Source organism: Chanodichthys erythropterus, chromosome 11 (assembly GCF_024489055.1).
Source record: "Chanodichthys erythropterus isolate Z2021 chromosome 11, ASM2448905v1, whole genome shotgun sequence".
In the NCBI taxonomy this organism is placed as follows: domain Eukaryota; kingdom Metazoa; phylum Chordata; class Actinopteri; order Cypriniformes; family Xenocyprididae; genus Chanodichthys; species Chanodichthys erythropterus.
The window spans coordinates 33,310,716-33,329,447 of record NC_090231.1 but is presented as its reverse complement, the minus strand read 5'-3'; the positions used below and the strand labels follow the sequence as shown (position 1 = coordinate 33,329,447).

Below are 18,732 nucleotides of genomic sequence, written 5' to 3'. Positions count from 1 at the left end.
CTCCCAATCAACCAGGGGTTTAAGGGCACAGCAATGATTGTTTAAGAATTTAACACCAGGTTTCGAACCTACCAGGCTCTCCTACTTCAAACTGACCGACCCAGTTAGTTCGGGTCCTCTAGCCAACCCAAGCCCAAAAGGAATTCGTGAAAAATAAATGATATTTAAATGGTAACACTTTAAAATAAGGCCTCATTTGTTAAAATGAATGTATTAACTAACATGAACTAACAATGAGCAATACATTTGCTACAGTATTTATTAATCTTTGCTAATGTTAGTAAGTAAAAATCCATTGTTTGTTCATGTTAGTTCACAGTGCATTAATGTTAACAAATACAACATTTGATTTTAATAATGTATTAGTAAATGTTGAAATGAACATTAAAGTAAATGCTGGAGAAGAAGTATTGTTAATTCATGTTAATGTGTAAAAGTGTTACCATATATATATATATATATATATATATATATATATATATATATATATATATATATATATATATATACATACACACACACATTTTTTTAATATATTGTAATGTAATGCTTCATTTCAATAGTCCACTTTAGACATTCTGCTAACTATAAGTAACTCTAAAACTACATGTCACCTACCAGTTAGAGTATTAGATGTTTAATATCTGCTAACATATCCTCCAACAGATATACTGACTACAAGTGACTTTGCAACTACATGTCAACTTATTCTGCTACTCTAACCATAAACTATGCATATATAAACAGTGTACTAAAATGTAGTTACAAAGTATCTTACAGTTAGTAGAATTTCTAAAGTGGACTATCACAGAAAGTGTAACCATTTTAATAAAAAGCTAAATTTCTTATATATACGAATTGCACACACATACAATCCATCTATGCATCTGTGTCTAAATGCTCGGAAAGGAAGTAAAAAGAAAGTGAACTTTTTTAGGTTTAAGTCTTCGTTTTTTTTTCCATCGTAATTTGATCAAATGAGATTGCATAGTCTTGTTTAAGGGCCATGTTCAGGCTCAATATATAGACCAGGTTCAAATAAATGCACACACAGATCCCCAAAAGCCTACAACCTGTTAGTTACAGTCTGCTACAATAGATACGGATGTATGAGTGTAATAACATATTTGTGTTTGCGTCTTACCCTGTCTGCTCCATGACACGAAGGGTTTGGGCTCACCCTGAGCCATGCACTCCATCACAGCTGGACGACCCATGACCACTGTAGAGTTCCGCGGTGGAGCCACAATCACCACCTCACTCTCCTGAGACAGACCTACACATGTCAGACACAGACTATGAGTGTGTGTTTGTGTACATGATAGAGCCTTCACCATCAGGCACAATGGTTTGCTTGAGTGAAAGCAGCACTAGTCAAGCAACTAACTCAACAGAGGATTCCGTTTCCTCTTCTGCTCACGAGAAATGAGAGAGACAGAGATAGAGCAAAACGCACAGGATTGAGGAGAGGAGGAAAGAGTAATGAAACAGAGATAGAAAGATTTAAAAAGAGGCCATCTTTGAGGCCTAAGAGGATAGGTGTCATGTTTTCTGGTTTGCAGCTCTCATATATAAATAAGATATATATAAATAATATATTTGAAAAATATATATACTTTTATTTAACAAAGATGCATTAAATTGATCAAACTGACAGAAACGGCATTTATAATGTAACAAAAGATTTCTTTTAAACTTTATATTTATTAAAGCTGCATTTTTTGGGTTAAAAATGATCCAAAATCAATTTTTGAGCAAGTACATAACCAGCCAGTGTTCAAAACTATCTCATTATCTTAGCTCGATTCACAACGGCAAGCTTGTAATAATGTTTTATAATAAGAGCGACAATTTGCGGAAATTTGAGCATGCAGCAGTTCCTCTGTGCGTCATTACGTCACGTCCGTAAACAGAAAGGAAGGAGTCCAGGCTAGTCAGTTTTATCACATGAGGATGCTGCTGGTAGCGGATCATTTATAGCCTGTTCTCACAGCAGCTAAAATAATTAAACTTATCATTTTGATGGTGGATTGTAATCCAGAAAGATCCAAATGACAATCATCAGTGACAACTGGAGATTCACTAATAGTCAAAAGCAAAAGACTTTTGACTGTGGAGTGGCTACAGAAAAAAAATCTCACAGATTTCATCAAAATATCTTTTTGTGTTCCGAAGATGAACGAAGGTCTTACAGGTAAGGAGCGACATGAGGGTGAGTAATTAATGACAGAAATTTCATTTTGGGGTGAACCAACCCTTTAAATGTGCTCTCTAAATAAAGTTCGACTTGACTAAAAACTATACATTTAGTGGTAAAGGCCCTGTTCCTGTGGCCTCAGAAGAGCCTGTATGAATTCAGTAGACACACCCACAGATGATAATGAAGCAAAACATTAGCGTGCAGCTATGGATACGGTATGACGATCATAAATTAATCACTCTGATTACATACAGCAGCAATAACATATGCATGAGAGCCCAGGGATTTAAAAAGGGTCAGATTTCTGTCTGAGGCTACAGGGTGCACCATGTAAAAGCAATATACAGTGGACGTGCGCCTGTTTTTAAAACAACCTTATAATGAGAACAGCAGGCCATTACAGACCATGATCAACTGCAAAAGTTTGCTATATGGCTCTTTCAAGATAAAGTGAAAGTGTAACCAAATATACAGTATCAAGCAAAATGCAGATGAGCCAAACTACTGCCTTACATCTCAGAGACATGAGATACCTGAATCACACTCTCACAATGACTGTTACTGACTGTGTAATTGAGCTGTCTGGTGTCAGGGGCAAAAGATGTGTTGCATTCACAGAGCAAAACTATGATTACCTCAAGGTGAAGTTTGCTCTCTTTCAGTCTGTCTTTCTCTCATTCTGTCTCACTATTCAATTCAACTTTATTGGCAAGCCTCTACATATTTAATAAACTGGCAAAGCTGAGGAGGTATGCAAAAATAGAACATATTAATTGAGAAGTTAGTAACTTACGTTAGACAACACATAACATGAAAGCTAAGGTGAGCGACTGAAGTGTTTATGTAACTGAAGGCCAATAGCATTACATAAAATGTCTACATACACATACAGACACACACAGGGTCACCATGGTGAACAAAAGTGTATACATAACATACTGGGATGATACAGATAATGCATATTTAGCCACATGATAAAACGTATCTAGCAGCCAGTGTTTTTACATGTCCATCTCTAAGAATTACATTTTGTCATGGTTAAAAAGTTGCATATTGGGGTTCTTCAATTCTTTGCTCATTTTATTTTTTTTCTCTTTCTCTCATTTTGGTGTCAAATGCATCAATGCATCTTGCCATAGAAAATAATAATAAAACAAGAAAAAAAAAAAAACAGAAAAAAAAAATCTTTCCTTCTCTCAATCTCTCTTTCATTTTTATTAACTATTCTCTTTCTCTTATTCTATCGTTCACACCCAGACACACTCCACTTAATCCATTTCATTTTCTTCCAAAAAGGGAGAGAAGAAGCTTTATGAAGCAACTGAAACAAATAAAAGGGTTGGAAGAGCAAATAGGAGTAGAAGAGAGGAAGAAGCAGAAACATGAATGTGGAACAATTAGAAAGATGGCTTAAATGATGAAAGTGTGAGATGGAAACACGAAGAGAAAATCATTCAGGTCTCTGGATGATAACACAGACGCATAATGGAAATGAGCAAAGGTCAGCATGGAGATTTAAGTCTTTCAGAGGTGTGTGTGAGGGGGGAAAAGGCAGAGATTGACTTCATAGCTTTACCAATCAGTCTCCCTCGTCTTCCCATACTCTCTTTTATTTCATTTAGCTTTTTTATCTCTCTAGCCTTCACTGTCTTTGTTCCTCATCTCATTCCTCTCTTCCATCCCTCCTTTTGCCCATTCCATTTCATCAGCCTTCCCAGCCTTAAGGACAGCAGGAAATCAATTCTGCCTGCAACACAGACCACCTCTGCAGAGGGCACTTAAACACACACACACATAAAACACTGAAAGGGCCACTGCAGATATTCAAACTTTACTTAAAATAAAAAGACTGAAAGAGAACCATAAAACTGATGTTTCACAATTTAAGGGGTCATATCATGAGTAATCACATTTCCAATGTTCTTTTGATATAAAATTGTTTATACAAACCGAATTCCGGAAAAGTTGGCACATTTTTTCAATTTGAATAGAATAAAAACTAAAAGACTTTCAAATCACATGAGCCAATATTTTATTTACAATAGAATATAGATAACAAATGTTAAAACAGAAATTTTACAATTTTATGCACAAAATGAGCTTATTTCAAATTTGATGCCTGCTATAGGTCTCAAAATAGTTGGGACGAGGGCATGTTTACCATAGTGTAGCATCTCCTCTTCTTTTAAAAAAAAGTTTGAAGATGTCTGGGCATCAAGGTTATGAGTTTCTGGAGTTTTGGTGTTGGAATTTGGTCCCATCCTTGCCTGATTTAGGTTTCCAGCTGCTGAAGAGTCTTTGACGTATTTTTCATTTAATAATGTGCCAACTGTTCACTATAGGTGAAAGATCTGGACTACAGGCAGGCTAATTCAGCACCCGGATTCTTCTACGACGAAGCCATGCTGTTGTAATAGCTGCAGTATGTGGTTTTGCATTGTCCTGCTGAAATACACAAGGCATTCCCTGAAATAGAAGTCGTCTGGAAACCTGTATATACCTTTTAGCATTCATAGTGCCTTTCAAAACATGAAACTTATGCTTATGCACCCCCATACCATCAGAGATGCTGGCTTTTGAACTGAATGCTGATGACACGCTGGAAGGTCTCCTTTCTCTTTAGCCTGGAGGACACGGCGTCCATGATTTCCAACAGGAATGTCAAATTTGGACTCGTCTGACCATAGAACACTTTTCCACTTTGAAACAGTCCATTTTAAATGAGCCTTGGCCCACAGGACACGACGACCCTTCTGGACCATGTTCTCATATAGTTTCCTTTTTGCATGATACAGCTTTAGTTGGCATCTGCAGATGGCACAGCGGATTGTGTTTACCAACAGTGGTTTCTGGAAGTATTCCTCGGCCCATTTAGTAATGTCATTGACACAATCATGCCGATGAGTTATGCAGTGTAGTCTGAGGGCCCGAAGCACCACGGGCATCCAATAAAGGTCTTCGGCTTTGTTACTTACACAGAAATTTCTCCAGTTTCTCTGAATCTTTCGATGATGTTATGCACAGTAGATGATGATATGTGCAAAGGCTTTGCAATTTGATGTTGAGGAATATTGTTTTTAAAGTATTCCACAATCTTTTTAGACACTCTTTCACAGATCGGAGAGCCTCTGCCCATCTTTACTTCTGAGAGTCTCTGCCTTTCTAAGACATCCCTTTTATAGCTAATCATGTTACAGACCTGACATCAATTAACCTGCTAATCTTTTCAAAATTTCTTGCTTTTTCAGCTATTTGCTGCCCCCGTGCCAACTTTTTTGAGACCAGTAGCAGGCATCAAATTTGAAATGAGCTCATTTAGTGGATAAAAGTGTAAAATTTCTCAGTTTAAAAATTTGTTATGTTATCCATGTTCTATAGTGAATAAAATATGTGATTTGAAAGTCTTTTAGTTTTCATTTCATTCAAATTTAAAAAACGGGTTTGGGTTGTATATGAAAATTCGAGTATTATGAAAATGTATTGTAACTTTCATTGAAAAGAGACCAAAAATCAAAATTAAGCTGCAAAAGAGCTAATTTCATATTTTTATGACTTAAGGAAGGTGAATAAATTTGGACCAATTACCACTCATTTTTACACGAAAGGAACATATGCTGTTTAGAAACCTGTCCATCAACTGTAAAGTAATCCACTTGTTAAGTCATGACGTAACGAGTAGTCTTTCGGCCTCCACTCTGTTTCAAGTGAGAATACTATCTCGGCAGCCATATATGATCAATATTAAAGGGAGACTTCACCCAAAATGAAAATTCTGTCATCATTTATTCCCACTCAGGTAGTTCCAAACCTGTATAAATGTCTTTGTTCTGCTGAACACAAAGGAAGATATTTGGAAGAATGTCAGAAACCAAACAGATCTCGCCCCCCAATGAAAACTATAGTATTTATTTTTCTACTATGGTAGTCAATGGAGGGTGAGATCTGCTTGGTTACAAACATTCTTCCAAATTTTTCCTTCCTTTGTGTTCAGCAGAACAAAGAAATTAGGTTTAGAACAACTTGAGGGTGAGTAAATGATGACACAATTTTCATTTTTGGGTGAACTATCCCTTTAAGTTAAGCTTTTAAAAACTCACTACATGTAGTGCTGCAGTCTCCAGGTTCATGACTCCAAAAACATGAATCACTGTCTGGAGATATTAGGCATGGAGATAAAGATTAAGATATTACCAAAATATCATGATATTTTGAGAGACTTCCATTGTATGGACAAACAATGAAAGTCGACGAGAATGAAACTGTTTGGTTACCAACAATTTTCAAAATATCTTCTTTTTGTGTTTAGCAGAAGAAAGAAATGCATACATGTTTAGAACAACATGGGGGTGAGTAAATGATGACAGAAATGTCATTTTTGGGTTGACTATTCCTTTAATATGAAAGAATACTTCACAAATGTTTTACCCGTATTCTGAATAATGCAGTGCATTGTGTTGTGTTTTAAATGTCCATAAACTTAATGGAAAACATACTGGTAATTTTGTACCAGATCATTATCCATTTTTCGGTTACACTTTATTTTAAGGTGTCTTTGTTACACTGTAATTATACATTTAAGTATTGTGTATTTAGTCACTACATGTACTTACTATAGGATTAGGATTAAGGTTTGGTTTGGTTTAGGGTTAGTTACATGTAATTATGCATAATTTATAGTTATTACTATACTAACTGCATGTAACATATGTAACAATGACACTGTAGAAAAATGGGTAGCACTTTATTTTACAGAGTTTTTCTACAGTGGAACAGTAGAAAAACAGTAGAAGGCAACGTAACAAAAACAGACCATTTACTTCCAAGTGTCATAGAAAGAGCAGAAAAACTAAGTTAGAACTAACATTATAACTAGCACTAATAAGTGGAACTCTCTAATTCTGGTGTTTAATGAATTCTCAGAGAATGCACTCACTGAGTTCTAAACCTCTATAAGGCCATTACTGTGTGTGAGTCAGAGAACTGAGGTGAATGGTGCTTGAAAATTCTATGTGAGGCCGACAGAACAGGAATAATGAAAAGCTGTCTATGAAGGGGTAATTAGGAACAGGTCTTTGTACCTGGGCTAACTGTGAGAGAAGCATCTTGGCTGTAGCGCTTGCTGGCAGAGTTGAAGGCCACGCAACGGTACAAGCCTTCGTCTTCTTTAGAGACTCCTAAAATCTGCAGCACCCCGTTTGGAAGAGATATGTACCTGTAAGAGAAAGAAAGAGATAAGCATTAGCATTTCTAAATCAACCGAAAGTGTCAATATGTGTGTGTGTTTGTTTGTCGTTCTTCTAAACTGAAGCTTCTTTTAAGCCTTAGGAGGCTAGACATCTGCTATTTATGCCAGCACTAAGCACCAGTCAGCTCAGAGAAACATATAAAGCGGCAATACACACAAACCATACTGCAGAAATAACATGGCGGGGGAGTGAAAAATATAGAGAAAAGAAGCAGAGACAGACTTTATGTATAGGAGAAAATAGGAGAACAGTCCAAAATGACAGCTTGTATCTTCATAAGACCATTTCAATTTCTTTCTTCCATTCACTCTTTCTCTCTTTGTTTGCAGTGGCAAGGTCAGGTTGCATCACTAATATTCATTCTATAGTCATCTTTCTCCCCAAAAGACCGTTTTCAAATCCTCTTTTCATTCAGGACCGATATTATACACCATTAATCTTGTAGACTCATCCCCATGAGCAAGACACTCTGGCAGAAAGGCCATGAAGACCAAGGTTGGGTGAATATGTCCATCTGTGAGTGCGAGCGGGTTGAAACCGGGTGCATTATAGAATTCAGAATTCACTGGGGCTGTGAGAGTTCAGCTGAGGACACATCCACACCAGAGCTACACCTCCAGCAGTACGGCACCGCCTCAGCTGCGCTCGGGATGTAAATGAGAGAGTGATTGCAGCAGCCGCCAGAACACGACAGTGTGTATTAATGCATGGCTAATGTGCAAGTGTGTTCTCATTAATATGAAGAATGAATACAAAATACACTTTTTACGGATACAAAAGAAAGCACCTGATGCAGACAATCTGTATCCTTTTTAAAGTTTGTTCTCATTTGTAATTCCAAACTGCTAGAGGGGAGGGGGGGGGGAGGGGGAGGGGGAGGGAAACTGCAAGATGTGAGAGACTTCAATGCAGTGACAAATACAGCAAGACTACTAGAACTTACTTCTGGACTGTACGTTTACTGTGCATACAATCTTACAGCTAATGATTTAAAGTGGTTAACAGATGGCTAAGAGTCTAGCAGTCTGTAATTTAGTGTTGAAAAGAGTCAAGGTCCCCCATTGGAATGTAAAATTTTCTTTCATTAAAAAGTTTATATACTGTACATACACTACCATTCAAAAGTTTGGGGTTGGTAAGATTTTTGTTTTTGAAAGAAGTCACTTAAGCTCAAAAGGTGCAATTATATGTTAAAAACAGTTTTACTGCTTAATATTTTTGCAGAAGCAGTTCATTTTTTCATTTTTTTTTTTTTTTTTTTTTTAGAAATGTCAAAAGAACATCCATCCTTACTGAATAAAAGTATTAAAGGTGTCCTAGAATTAAAAATTGAATTTATCTTTGCATAGTTGAATAACAAGAGTTCAGTACATGGAAATGACATACAGTGAGTCTCTAACTCCATTATTTCCTCCTTATATATATATGTCATTTGTTTAAAAGACCTCTGAAGAACAGGCGAATCTCAACATAACACCGACTGTTACGTAACAGTCAGGATCATTAATATGTATGACCCCAATATTTGCACATGCCAGCTCATGTTCAAGGAATTAGACAAGGGCAGCCAGTATTAACGTCTGGATCTGTGCACAGCTGAATCATCAGACTAGGTAAGCAAGCAAGGACAACAGCGAAAAATGGCAGATGGAGCAATAATAACTGACATGATCCATGATAACATGATATTTATAGTGATATTTGTAAACTGACTTTCTAAATGTTTCATTAGCATTTTGCTAATGTACTGTTAAATGTGGCTAAAGTTACCATTGTTTCTTATTGTATTCGCGGAGACAAGAGCCGTCGTTATTTTCATTATTAAACACTTGCAGTCTGTATAATTCATAAACACAACTTCATTCTTTATAAATCTCTCCAACAGTGTAGCATTAGCCGTTAGCCACGGATCACAGCCTCAAACTCATTCAGAATAAAATGCAAACATCCAAATAAATACAATACTCACATAATCTGACACATACATGCAAGCATGCATGATGAACACTTTGTAAAGATCCATTTTGAGGGTTATATTAGCAGTGTAAACTTTGTTTATGCACTGTTTAAGGCAAGCGCGAGCTCCGTGGGCGGGGAGCGTGAGCATTTAAAGGGGCCGCAACCTGAATCGGCTCATTTATAATGATGCCCCAAAATAGGCAGTTAAAAAAAATAATAATTAAAAAAAATCTATGGGGTATTTTGAGCTGAAACTTCAGACACATTTCAGATATTTTGAAAAAAACGTTCGATAGCACCTTTAAATTGCCCCTATTATGCTATTTTAAAGGTTCCTAATTTTGTTTTGGTGGTCAATACAAAAGAAGATAATTTAAAGAATGTTGGTAACCAGACAGTTGACTGTAGCCATTGACTTCCATACAATTTTTTCCCCCTACTATGTCAATGGCTACCATCAACATTTTTTAAAATATCTTCTTCAAGTCTACATAAACAAGCTCCACCCAAACTTTTTGCACTCCATTTTAGTCGAAGTGGTGGCACAGAGGGTAGCATGTTGCTCATGGGGACCCGGGTTCAAGTTAAGCCTGGGTCATGTCTCACTCCAGTTCTCCCTTTCTCTGCCTGTGCTTTCCTGTCCATTATACCATCCAATAAAAACAAAATTTAAATAAAACTCAATTTAATGACATTTGATGTACACTGTGGCACAGCTGCTGTCATATGCAGAGAAACATTTCTCAGAGGATACTTCAACAGAAACTGACAGCAGATGATGAAATCTCTCAATGATGCAATCAGAAGACATTTTAATAAAATTCTCTGTCCTCATTTGACATTTCGAAAGTCTTTCCTTTTCACTCTGCATGTTTTTAGTAAGCATTAACTCTTACCCAAACAACCATTAGTAAACAGTAGGTATAAAAAACCTGATGCACAATAATAATAATAATATTATCATGCTGCTGGATATCATGAAGTGAATTGACATACATGTGAAACAGTAGATATTAAAGATTGATTTTAAAATCTGCAATGCTCTCCAAGGTACCAGGATGGTGAATAACACTGGACATTCAGTCTGAAAGATACTGTGGTTATAATATGTGCTTTAAGTGTATGCTGCACACCTACATCTCTCTGTGTGCAAGTGTTTTTATGTGCTTGCTTATGTGTGTATGTGCAAGTGATAGAAAGAAAGCAAGAGATGCATGTTCTTATTATAAAATAAAAAAGACACTCTTGCTCTCAAGTTCAAGCATATGGCTGTACAAGAGAGAAAAAGAAAGAAAAGGTCGAGAAAAAGCAAAGAGAGACTGAGAATAAAAAGAAAAAAATAGAGATTTCACTCCAGCTTTCTGAAACATAGCATGTTTTGCTCCTGATTTTTAACAAACAATTAAGAATCAGTAGCCAAATGCCCTTTATGCAATCAAATCAGGAGTTTATCCTAAGATCTAGCTGTCACATTGGTTGGGTTGTGTTGGTTCATGTCTTTAAGCTCCTTTGACACAGCGCATTGATCCCGGAAAATGGCCATACAATTGAGAGAGTGCCTTCTGTGTGAACGCAAACACGTTCCAGGATTGATTTCGACATAGATTCCATGATGGGGACCTAGTAACATTGCCGGGATCAGTCCCGGAATTCGCCCTGTGTGAACAAAAGCCACAATCAATGCTGTAAGGGGTGTGTCGTAGTGATGACGCTGAAGCTGAGTTGATGCATGTAGTGAAACGGTACGTGATGCGCTAGTTTATGATCGAATCAGAAAAAAATATCCACAAGAGTGGTTTATCGAGAGAGAAATCAGATCATAGATCAGTAGATCATAGGCAAACTTAAGACGCTGCAGAGGCATTATATCACATCAATGTCACGTGAACACAAGCACAGATTCTGGAAAATCCCTGGCAGTGTGAATGAACCAAAATCAAACGATCCCAGGACACATTATCCATGTATTTTCCGGAATCCCTGTGTGAAAGGGGCTTTATTTTGTAATTTCATGTTTCCTGGTTTCTTGTCATGTGACTTCCTTGCCCTCATGTGATCATGCCTTGTGAATGTGTCATGTTCTGATTGGTTCGCTTGTCTATGTGTCACGTTCTGCTTGGTTCATTGTTCATTGCTTTCAGGTGTGTCTTGTTAAAGGGTTAGTTCACCCAAAAATGAAAATAATGTCATTTATTACTCACCCTCATGTCGTTCTACACCCGTAAGAACTTCGTTCATCTTTGGAAGACAAATTAAGATATTGTTGATGAAATCCGTTGGCTCAGTGAGGCCTCTATTGAGAGCAAAGCCATTCAAACTCTCAAGGTCCATAAAGGATACTAAAAATATATTTTAAACAGTTAATGTGAGTACAGTGGTTCTATCTTAATATTATAAAACGACAAGAATACTTATTGTGTGCAAAAAAACAAAATAACGACTTTTCAACAATATCTATATGGCCAATTTCAAAACACTGCTTCATGAAGCTTCTGAGCTTTATGAATCTTTTGTTTAGAATCAGTGATTCAGATCTCCTATCAAACGGCTAAACTGCTGAAATCACATGACTTTGGTGCTCCGATTCACCGATTTGATCCGTAAAGCTCTGAAGCAGTGTTTTGAAATCGGCCCATATAGATATTGTTGAAAAGTATTTAGTTTGTTTTTTTTGGCGCACAAAAAGTATTCTTGTCGCTTTATAATATTAAGATAGAGCCACTGAACTCACATGAACTGTTTCAAATATATTTTAGTACTTTTATGGATCTTGAGAGCTTGAATGGCTTTGCTCTCAACAGAGGCCTCATTGCGCCATTGGATTTCATCAACAATATCTTAATTTGTGTTCCGAAGATAAACAAAGGTCTTACGGCTGAAGAACGACATGAGGGTAAGTAATAAATGACATTATTTTCATTTTTGGGTGAACTAACCCTTTAAGTCATTAGTCTTTGTGTATATACAGCCGTCATGTTTCATTGCTCTCTTGTCTAGTATTGTTCAATGTAAGTCCATGTATTTCTGTCAAGTCTTTGTCTAGTTCACCTTGGATTATATTCAATAAAACTTCACTTGGGTTCAGCACACGCACTTTCAGTGGACTGCTTGTTACATAAGCATAGCATCTGCAAAAACGCAAAAAAAAAAAAAAAAAAAAAAAAAAAAACGGAACAAAATGCTGTGCTCAAATTTAAAATTTTATATTTATTATAAAGATACAAATAAAATAAGGAATTAAATATTAGAACAGGGGTCAGCAACCTACGTCATGCAGAGGGATGTCGGAAGCACGCACCTCCGGTCTTTTGCGAATGGTTTGTTGGATCTGCACACTAGCACAAGATATAATCTCACAGTTCAAATACACAAGTACCTCAAAATATACGTCTGTAAGCAAGTTTGAAGGACTTTATCTTAATTAAATACATACACCTCTATAGCTGTTGTCACATGCTAGTGATTATCCCTCTGCGTGCCATAGGTTGCAGACCTCCTGTACTACTCAACCGATTTGGTGATCCCAACCATATCATTATAAACCCACACAATACAGTTTTGAACTTTATTCCTGACTTTTCACTATCATCTCCATGAGCTAGGGACCAGACAATATAGTGAGTCAAATTTAAACACAAATGAAACATGATTATATAAATTTATTGGAAAACTCAATGTTGCAAGTTAACATGCAATACTATCTAGACAGCATGTTCAGCAAACCTAACTTCCAGCAAAATTAAATCAAACCATTTAATCAAACAGGAATTAGGAAAATTATGTCAACCATAATAACAAGGTTTTAAGCCAACTTAGACAGTAGAGTACACTATCAATATTTTACTGTTGCTGTGCTGCATAGCCAGCAAGAGATTTTCCTGACCAAAAAAATGATTACAGTTTCTTACAGATTCTGTACTTGACCTTTTCAGATGGGGTGACTGAGTTACAGAAATTTGGCAGCCTCTGCTATAGTAAGTCTTCCATTTATCACATGACATGACATACTTTAAACCGATGACCCAGACTTCATTTGATGCAACAGTCCACCTTCCTTCTGCTTCCCTCCCTCTGATGCCCACCTCTTTGATGGGGCCCATGCCTAACTCTTTGACCTCTGAATCTGATGGGCCTCTTGTACACAGAATCATTGATTGGCTTCTCTCACATACAGACTTACTTGCTCTAAGTTGACAAATTGCAAAAGCAACTTACGACATACACATACTCTGAACTGTGATTACCCTATGAGATAAATTGACAATTCTCCTTATTTTTCACATAAGAGACAGAGATGGCCATTTGCAGATTGAATGTATTTGACTTTCAGTGTCATCTTCCTCCAGTTATTATTAGCTGTACCAAACAGCTAATTATTTATGTAATGTCTTAATTATAAACACACTGGTTTGTAGCGTACACAGTTTTACCATTTACTGCACTTTGTTATTCTTCTCATTATTTCCATATAGCAGCTAATTGATCGGAAGACTCACACATTCACAGGAAACCGCTTACGTCAATGTTGTAAAATAAGTTGGATACTGTAACATGAATTTCACTGGCTACTCTGTTTCAAACAGGAATAAAATTTTATATTTTTCAAACATACAAAATAATCAAATCCATAGGCATACCAAATTGTTCATCAATTAATTATTTAATTAACTGTTAACATGAGTCAGATTAAATAAAAATCAAATGTATTCAAATGACAACAGAGACAAATAAATTACTTTTGCATTATGGGCGCAATAAAAAAGCAATTATTTTAAATAAAAGAGTGTCCAGGTGAAACACATTCTTTGATATTTTGTAATTAAAGCTGCAGTCTGTGACGTTTTTTTGGTTAAAATGATCCAAAATCATTTTTGAGCAAGTACATAACCAGCCAGTGTTCAAAACCATCGCTTTACTTTAGCCCGATTCACAACAGTAAGCTTGTAATAATGTTTTATGATTCAGGTGATACTGGTGGGTTTCCACAGGAAATTTGAGCATGCAGCCATTCGTCTTTGCGTCATTACGTCATGTCGTCACATCTGTATACATTAAAAAAAAGTCCCCGCTAGGGGGCTAAATCACATGTGGGGATGGAGGATCATTCATAGCCTTTTCTCAGTGCAGCTGCAATAATTAAACATCATTTTGATGGCGGATTGTAATCCAGAAAGGTCCAAATGACAATTATCAGTGACAACTGGAGAGTCACCTGTAGTCAAAAGCAAAAGTCTTCTGACTGTGGAGTGGCTACAGAAATTGAAATCTACAGGTAACGCTAATACACACTAAATACATGCAATGCTGATGTTGTTAACATTAACAATTTGAGAACAAAGTATAACAATAATAATAATAATTTGCAGGATTTGACGTGATCTGAGCTAAGCGATGGTTAGATTTATTCACCAATGGCAGCGCAATTTACTGTATGCTTTTTTCTCAGTTGGTCAGAACAAAAGTGCCAGATTTGTTATGTCGAGTTCCAGGCAACCCTTAACCCATGTTTTTTCAACCTTCTACCCGTGAAAGTGCACTGGAACGGCAGTCAAACCCGTGGCTTCCCACTCATGAACTTGTTTACACTCAGGCAGTTTGACATGACTTGCCTGGAATGCTACAAAATCACGAGTTGTGGTTTGAAGTCATGACTTACAGGCTCAAAATCCTGCCTGGAAAGCAGCATAACTTACAAAACATTTTCAGATGAAAATTTTTATTTTGGTCATACATCTTCCAAGATGCAGAATCTGTGATTCCGAAGTACAGCATCCACACAGATGTGGTGACTGACAGCAAACATTAGATTCATCCGCACTGAGGAGCCGTGCCAATGCACAACCCACGTAAAGATGATAATTCCACATATAACTGCAATTGCAAGTTTTGAACAGAGATGGCGACAAAGAGGCAAATCTTATGGACTGCAGCTTTAAATAGTCAATTAAATAAAATTTAAAAAAATGCTGTACATTACATTTACATGCGAAAATATTTCTATTGTGAATTTAAAAAAAATGAAATGTAAAAAAGTACTATTAGTTATAATGTACTACGTCATCAAACCTAAATTATGTCCCAGAGGTCAAGCAAACTTAAATTATGTACCCATCAGACACACAATAAGTCTATGCAGAACTACACTCGCAAACACTAATGTCTAATGAGTTTTCACCACTGGACTCACCACAAGGAAAATATTCTCTAAACAAGACACATAACTGGGGAGCTTCTAACTTAACCGCAGGCCATTCTTGTTTAGTTACAACACTAGAAAGCTACCTGGTAATTCTGTACATGTTGTGTAGTGATGTTGTGTAATTCACAAGTGACATTTATACTATATATTTCACTGTATTTTTGATCAAATAAATGCAACATAAGATACTTTGGTAACACTTTACAATACGGTTCATTTGTTAAACATTAGTTAATGGATTAACTAACATGAACTAACAATGAGCAATACATTTGTTACTGTATTTACTAATCTTCGTTAGTGTTAGTTAATGAGAATACAGTTGTTCATTCTTTGTTCATGTTAGTTCACAGTGCATTAACTAATGTTAACAAGCTTTTAATAATGTTTTAGTAAATGTTGAAATTAACATTAACAAAGATTAATAAATGCTGTATAAGTGCAGTTCATTATTAGTTCATGTTAACTAATGTAGTTAACTAATGTTAACTAATGAACCGTATTGTAAAGTGTTACCGATACTTCTTTTAAAAACATTGAAAAATCTTCGGTAGTGTACAGTAGTGTATTTTTAGTAATATCTATATATTTTATTTTATTTTTTCAAATAATTGTGCAGCCTTATTTTAAACAACAAAATCTGCTCCCATGTTGGACTAGCTTTGCACTTGCCATGTAGTCCTTAGTGCAAACATTATCATACTTAAATGTGACAAAAAGATAATTATACATTCCAAAACTCATGCCAAGATAACTTACCTGGATGGTTCTAGAGGTTCTGTGGGTGCAGGTAGTGGTGCCTGGTCCTTTTCCCAGGTGATACTTGGGGTGGGCAAGCCATCTACATAGCACTCAAACCGGGCAGTGCCACCTACAGGCACAACCTGAGGCTCAGGATCCTGAAGGAAATGGGACAAGCCTGAGAAAGACAAAAAGAGCAGATTGTGAGTCTTGATTGAGAACAACAAATAACCAAAAAGAGAATCAGTGAATGCATTACATTCACTTTTCATGGAATAAGCACAAGGGTTGTAGCCACATGGTGGGAGTAGAGAAGAGGCGAGAAGGGCCCCTGACCTCTACTCTGGTGCCTCTGAGCTTTGAAAATACTCTCACTTTGATCTGCTACATCTGCCAGACTAACACTGCTCATAAACACACAGTACACTGAACAACTCACACACAAAACAAGTGAGAGGAAACCTTATTATTCAAACAAATGGTCAATGTTAATTTCTTGGTTAATGTTAATTTCAACATACATTAATACATTCATATTTCAAAGTGAATAAATTAACAGTTGTGTGGATTATGAACAAATGTGAATTAACAATGAACAATAGTATATTTATAAATATTAAAAGGTACACTATTTAACGGTTTTGTTCAAAATTAACTAACATTTAAAGGTGCCCTAGAATCAGAATTTGAATTTACCTCGGCATAGTTGAATAACAAGAGTTCAGTACATGGAAAACACATACAGAGAGTTTCAAACTCCATTGTTTCCTCCTCCTTATGTAAATCTCATTTGTTTAAAAGACTTCCGGAAAACACTCGGATCTCAACATAACACCGACTGTTACGTAACAGTTGCGATCATTAATATGTATGACCCCAATATTTGCATAATGCCAGCCCATTCGACGCATTAGACAAGGAAAGGCAGTATTAAAGTCTGGATCTGTGCACAGACAAGGTAAGCAAGCAAGAACAACAGAGAAAAATGGCAGATGGAGCAATAATAACTGACATGATCCATGATATCATGATATTTTTAGTGATATTTGTAAATTGTCTTTCTAAATGTTTCATTAGCATGTTGCTAATGTACTGTTAAATGTGGTTAAAGTTACCATCGTTTCTTACTGTATTCACGGAGACGAGAGTCGTTGCTATTTTCATTTTTAAACACTTGCAGTCTGTATAATTCATAAACACAACTTCATTCTTTATAAATCTCTCCAACAGTGTGTAATGTTAGCTTTAGCTACGGAGCATATAGCCTCAAACTCACACAGAATCAAACGTAACCATCTAAATAAATACTTTACTCACATAATTTGAAGCATGCACAAAGTATGCATGACGAACATCTTGTAAAGTTCCATTTGAGGGTTATATTAGCTGTGTGAACTTTGTTTATGCACTGTAATATAGTCGAGAGCTCGTGGGGCAAAGGGAACGCATCTCTTAAAGGGGCCGTGCTGAAAAAATTCAGTGCATAGTTAATGATGCCCCAAAATAGGCAGTTAAAAAAATTAATAAAAAAAAAATCTATGGGGTATTTTGAGCTGAAACTTCACAGACACATTCAGGGGACACCTTAGACTTATATTACATCTTGTAAAAAAACAAATCTAGGGCACCTTTAAATAATGAGTCAATACATCATCAATACTTCTTACAAAATATGTTTTTTGTCTTACCCTGATTCACTACGGTAAGTGTTAATATTTTAGACGTAGCGGGAGGGTTTTAACGGGAGATTGTGTACATAGATCACTCGTTCATGCATGTCTCATCATATTTATAAATAGAGAAAAGTTGCTCGGGCTACTGTCGCATGTATGGTGTGGGTGTCACATAAGTTAGTTGTCACTAAATCTCGAACCTCCAGAGAATCCCGTTTTTAAAAAAAACGGCCAAAAGAGGATTGTCTGCTCCAAAAAAAGAGAATGCGACAGAGCTTGAAATAAAACAAGAAGCAACTCTGGCTTGACTTTTCAGTTTTCAGAGATGGCGAGAACTGAGGGATTTGAAATGTTGTAAAAGGGACACGGAGATGGAGTTTTTATTACTCAACAGGTAAGTAAGGTATTTTTTTGAACAGATACATTTCCATATGTAGCTCTCTAACAGAGTTCACTGTAAAGCATTATCTGTTGTGCTAAGGTAGTTTTTACTAAGGTTGTTGCGCTGTGCTAGAATTTATTTTCAAGTACCGTATCTTTTAAAGGGGTAGTTCACACAAAAATTAAAATTCTTTCATCAATTACTCACCCTCAAGTTGTTCCAAACCTGTATGAATTTATTTTTTTCTGCTGAACACAAAAGATATTTTGAAGAATATAAGTAACCACAAATTTAATGACTTCCACAGTATTTTTTTTTTTCCAATTCTGTGG

The 18,732-nt window shown here is 36.3% G+C and overlaps 1 protein-coding gene across 1 annotated transcript in view; it reads right to left on the bottom strand.

Annotated features, from left to right (window-relative positions):
• Positions 1 to 18,732, bottom strand: part of igdcc4 (immunoglobulin superfamily, DCC subclass, member 4) — a 90,574-nt gene that overhangs the window by 28,785 nt on the left and 43,057 nt on the right. The window contains exons 3-5 of the mRNA XM_067400796.1: positions 16,364 to 16,523; positions 7,279 to 7,412; positions 1,145 to 1,276 (exon numbers count right to left, since the gene is read on the bottom strand). Coding sequence (XP_067256897.1) covers positions 1,145 to 1,276; positions 7,279 to 7,412; positions 16,364 to 16,523 — 426 coding nt within the window. The remainder of the gene's footprint in view (positions 1 to 1,144; positions 1,277 to 7,278; positions 7,413 to 16,363; positions 16,524 to 18,732) is intronic.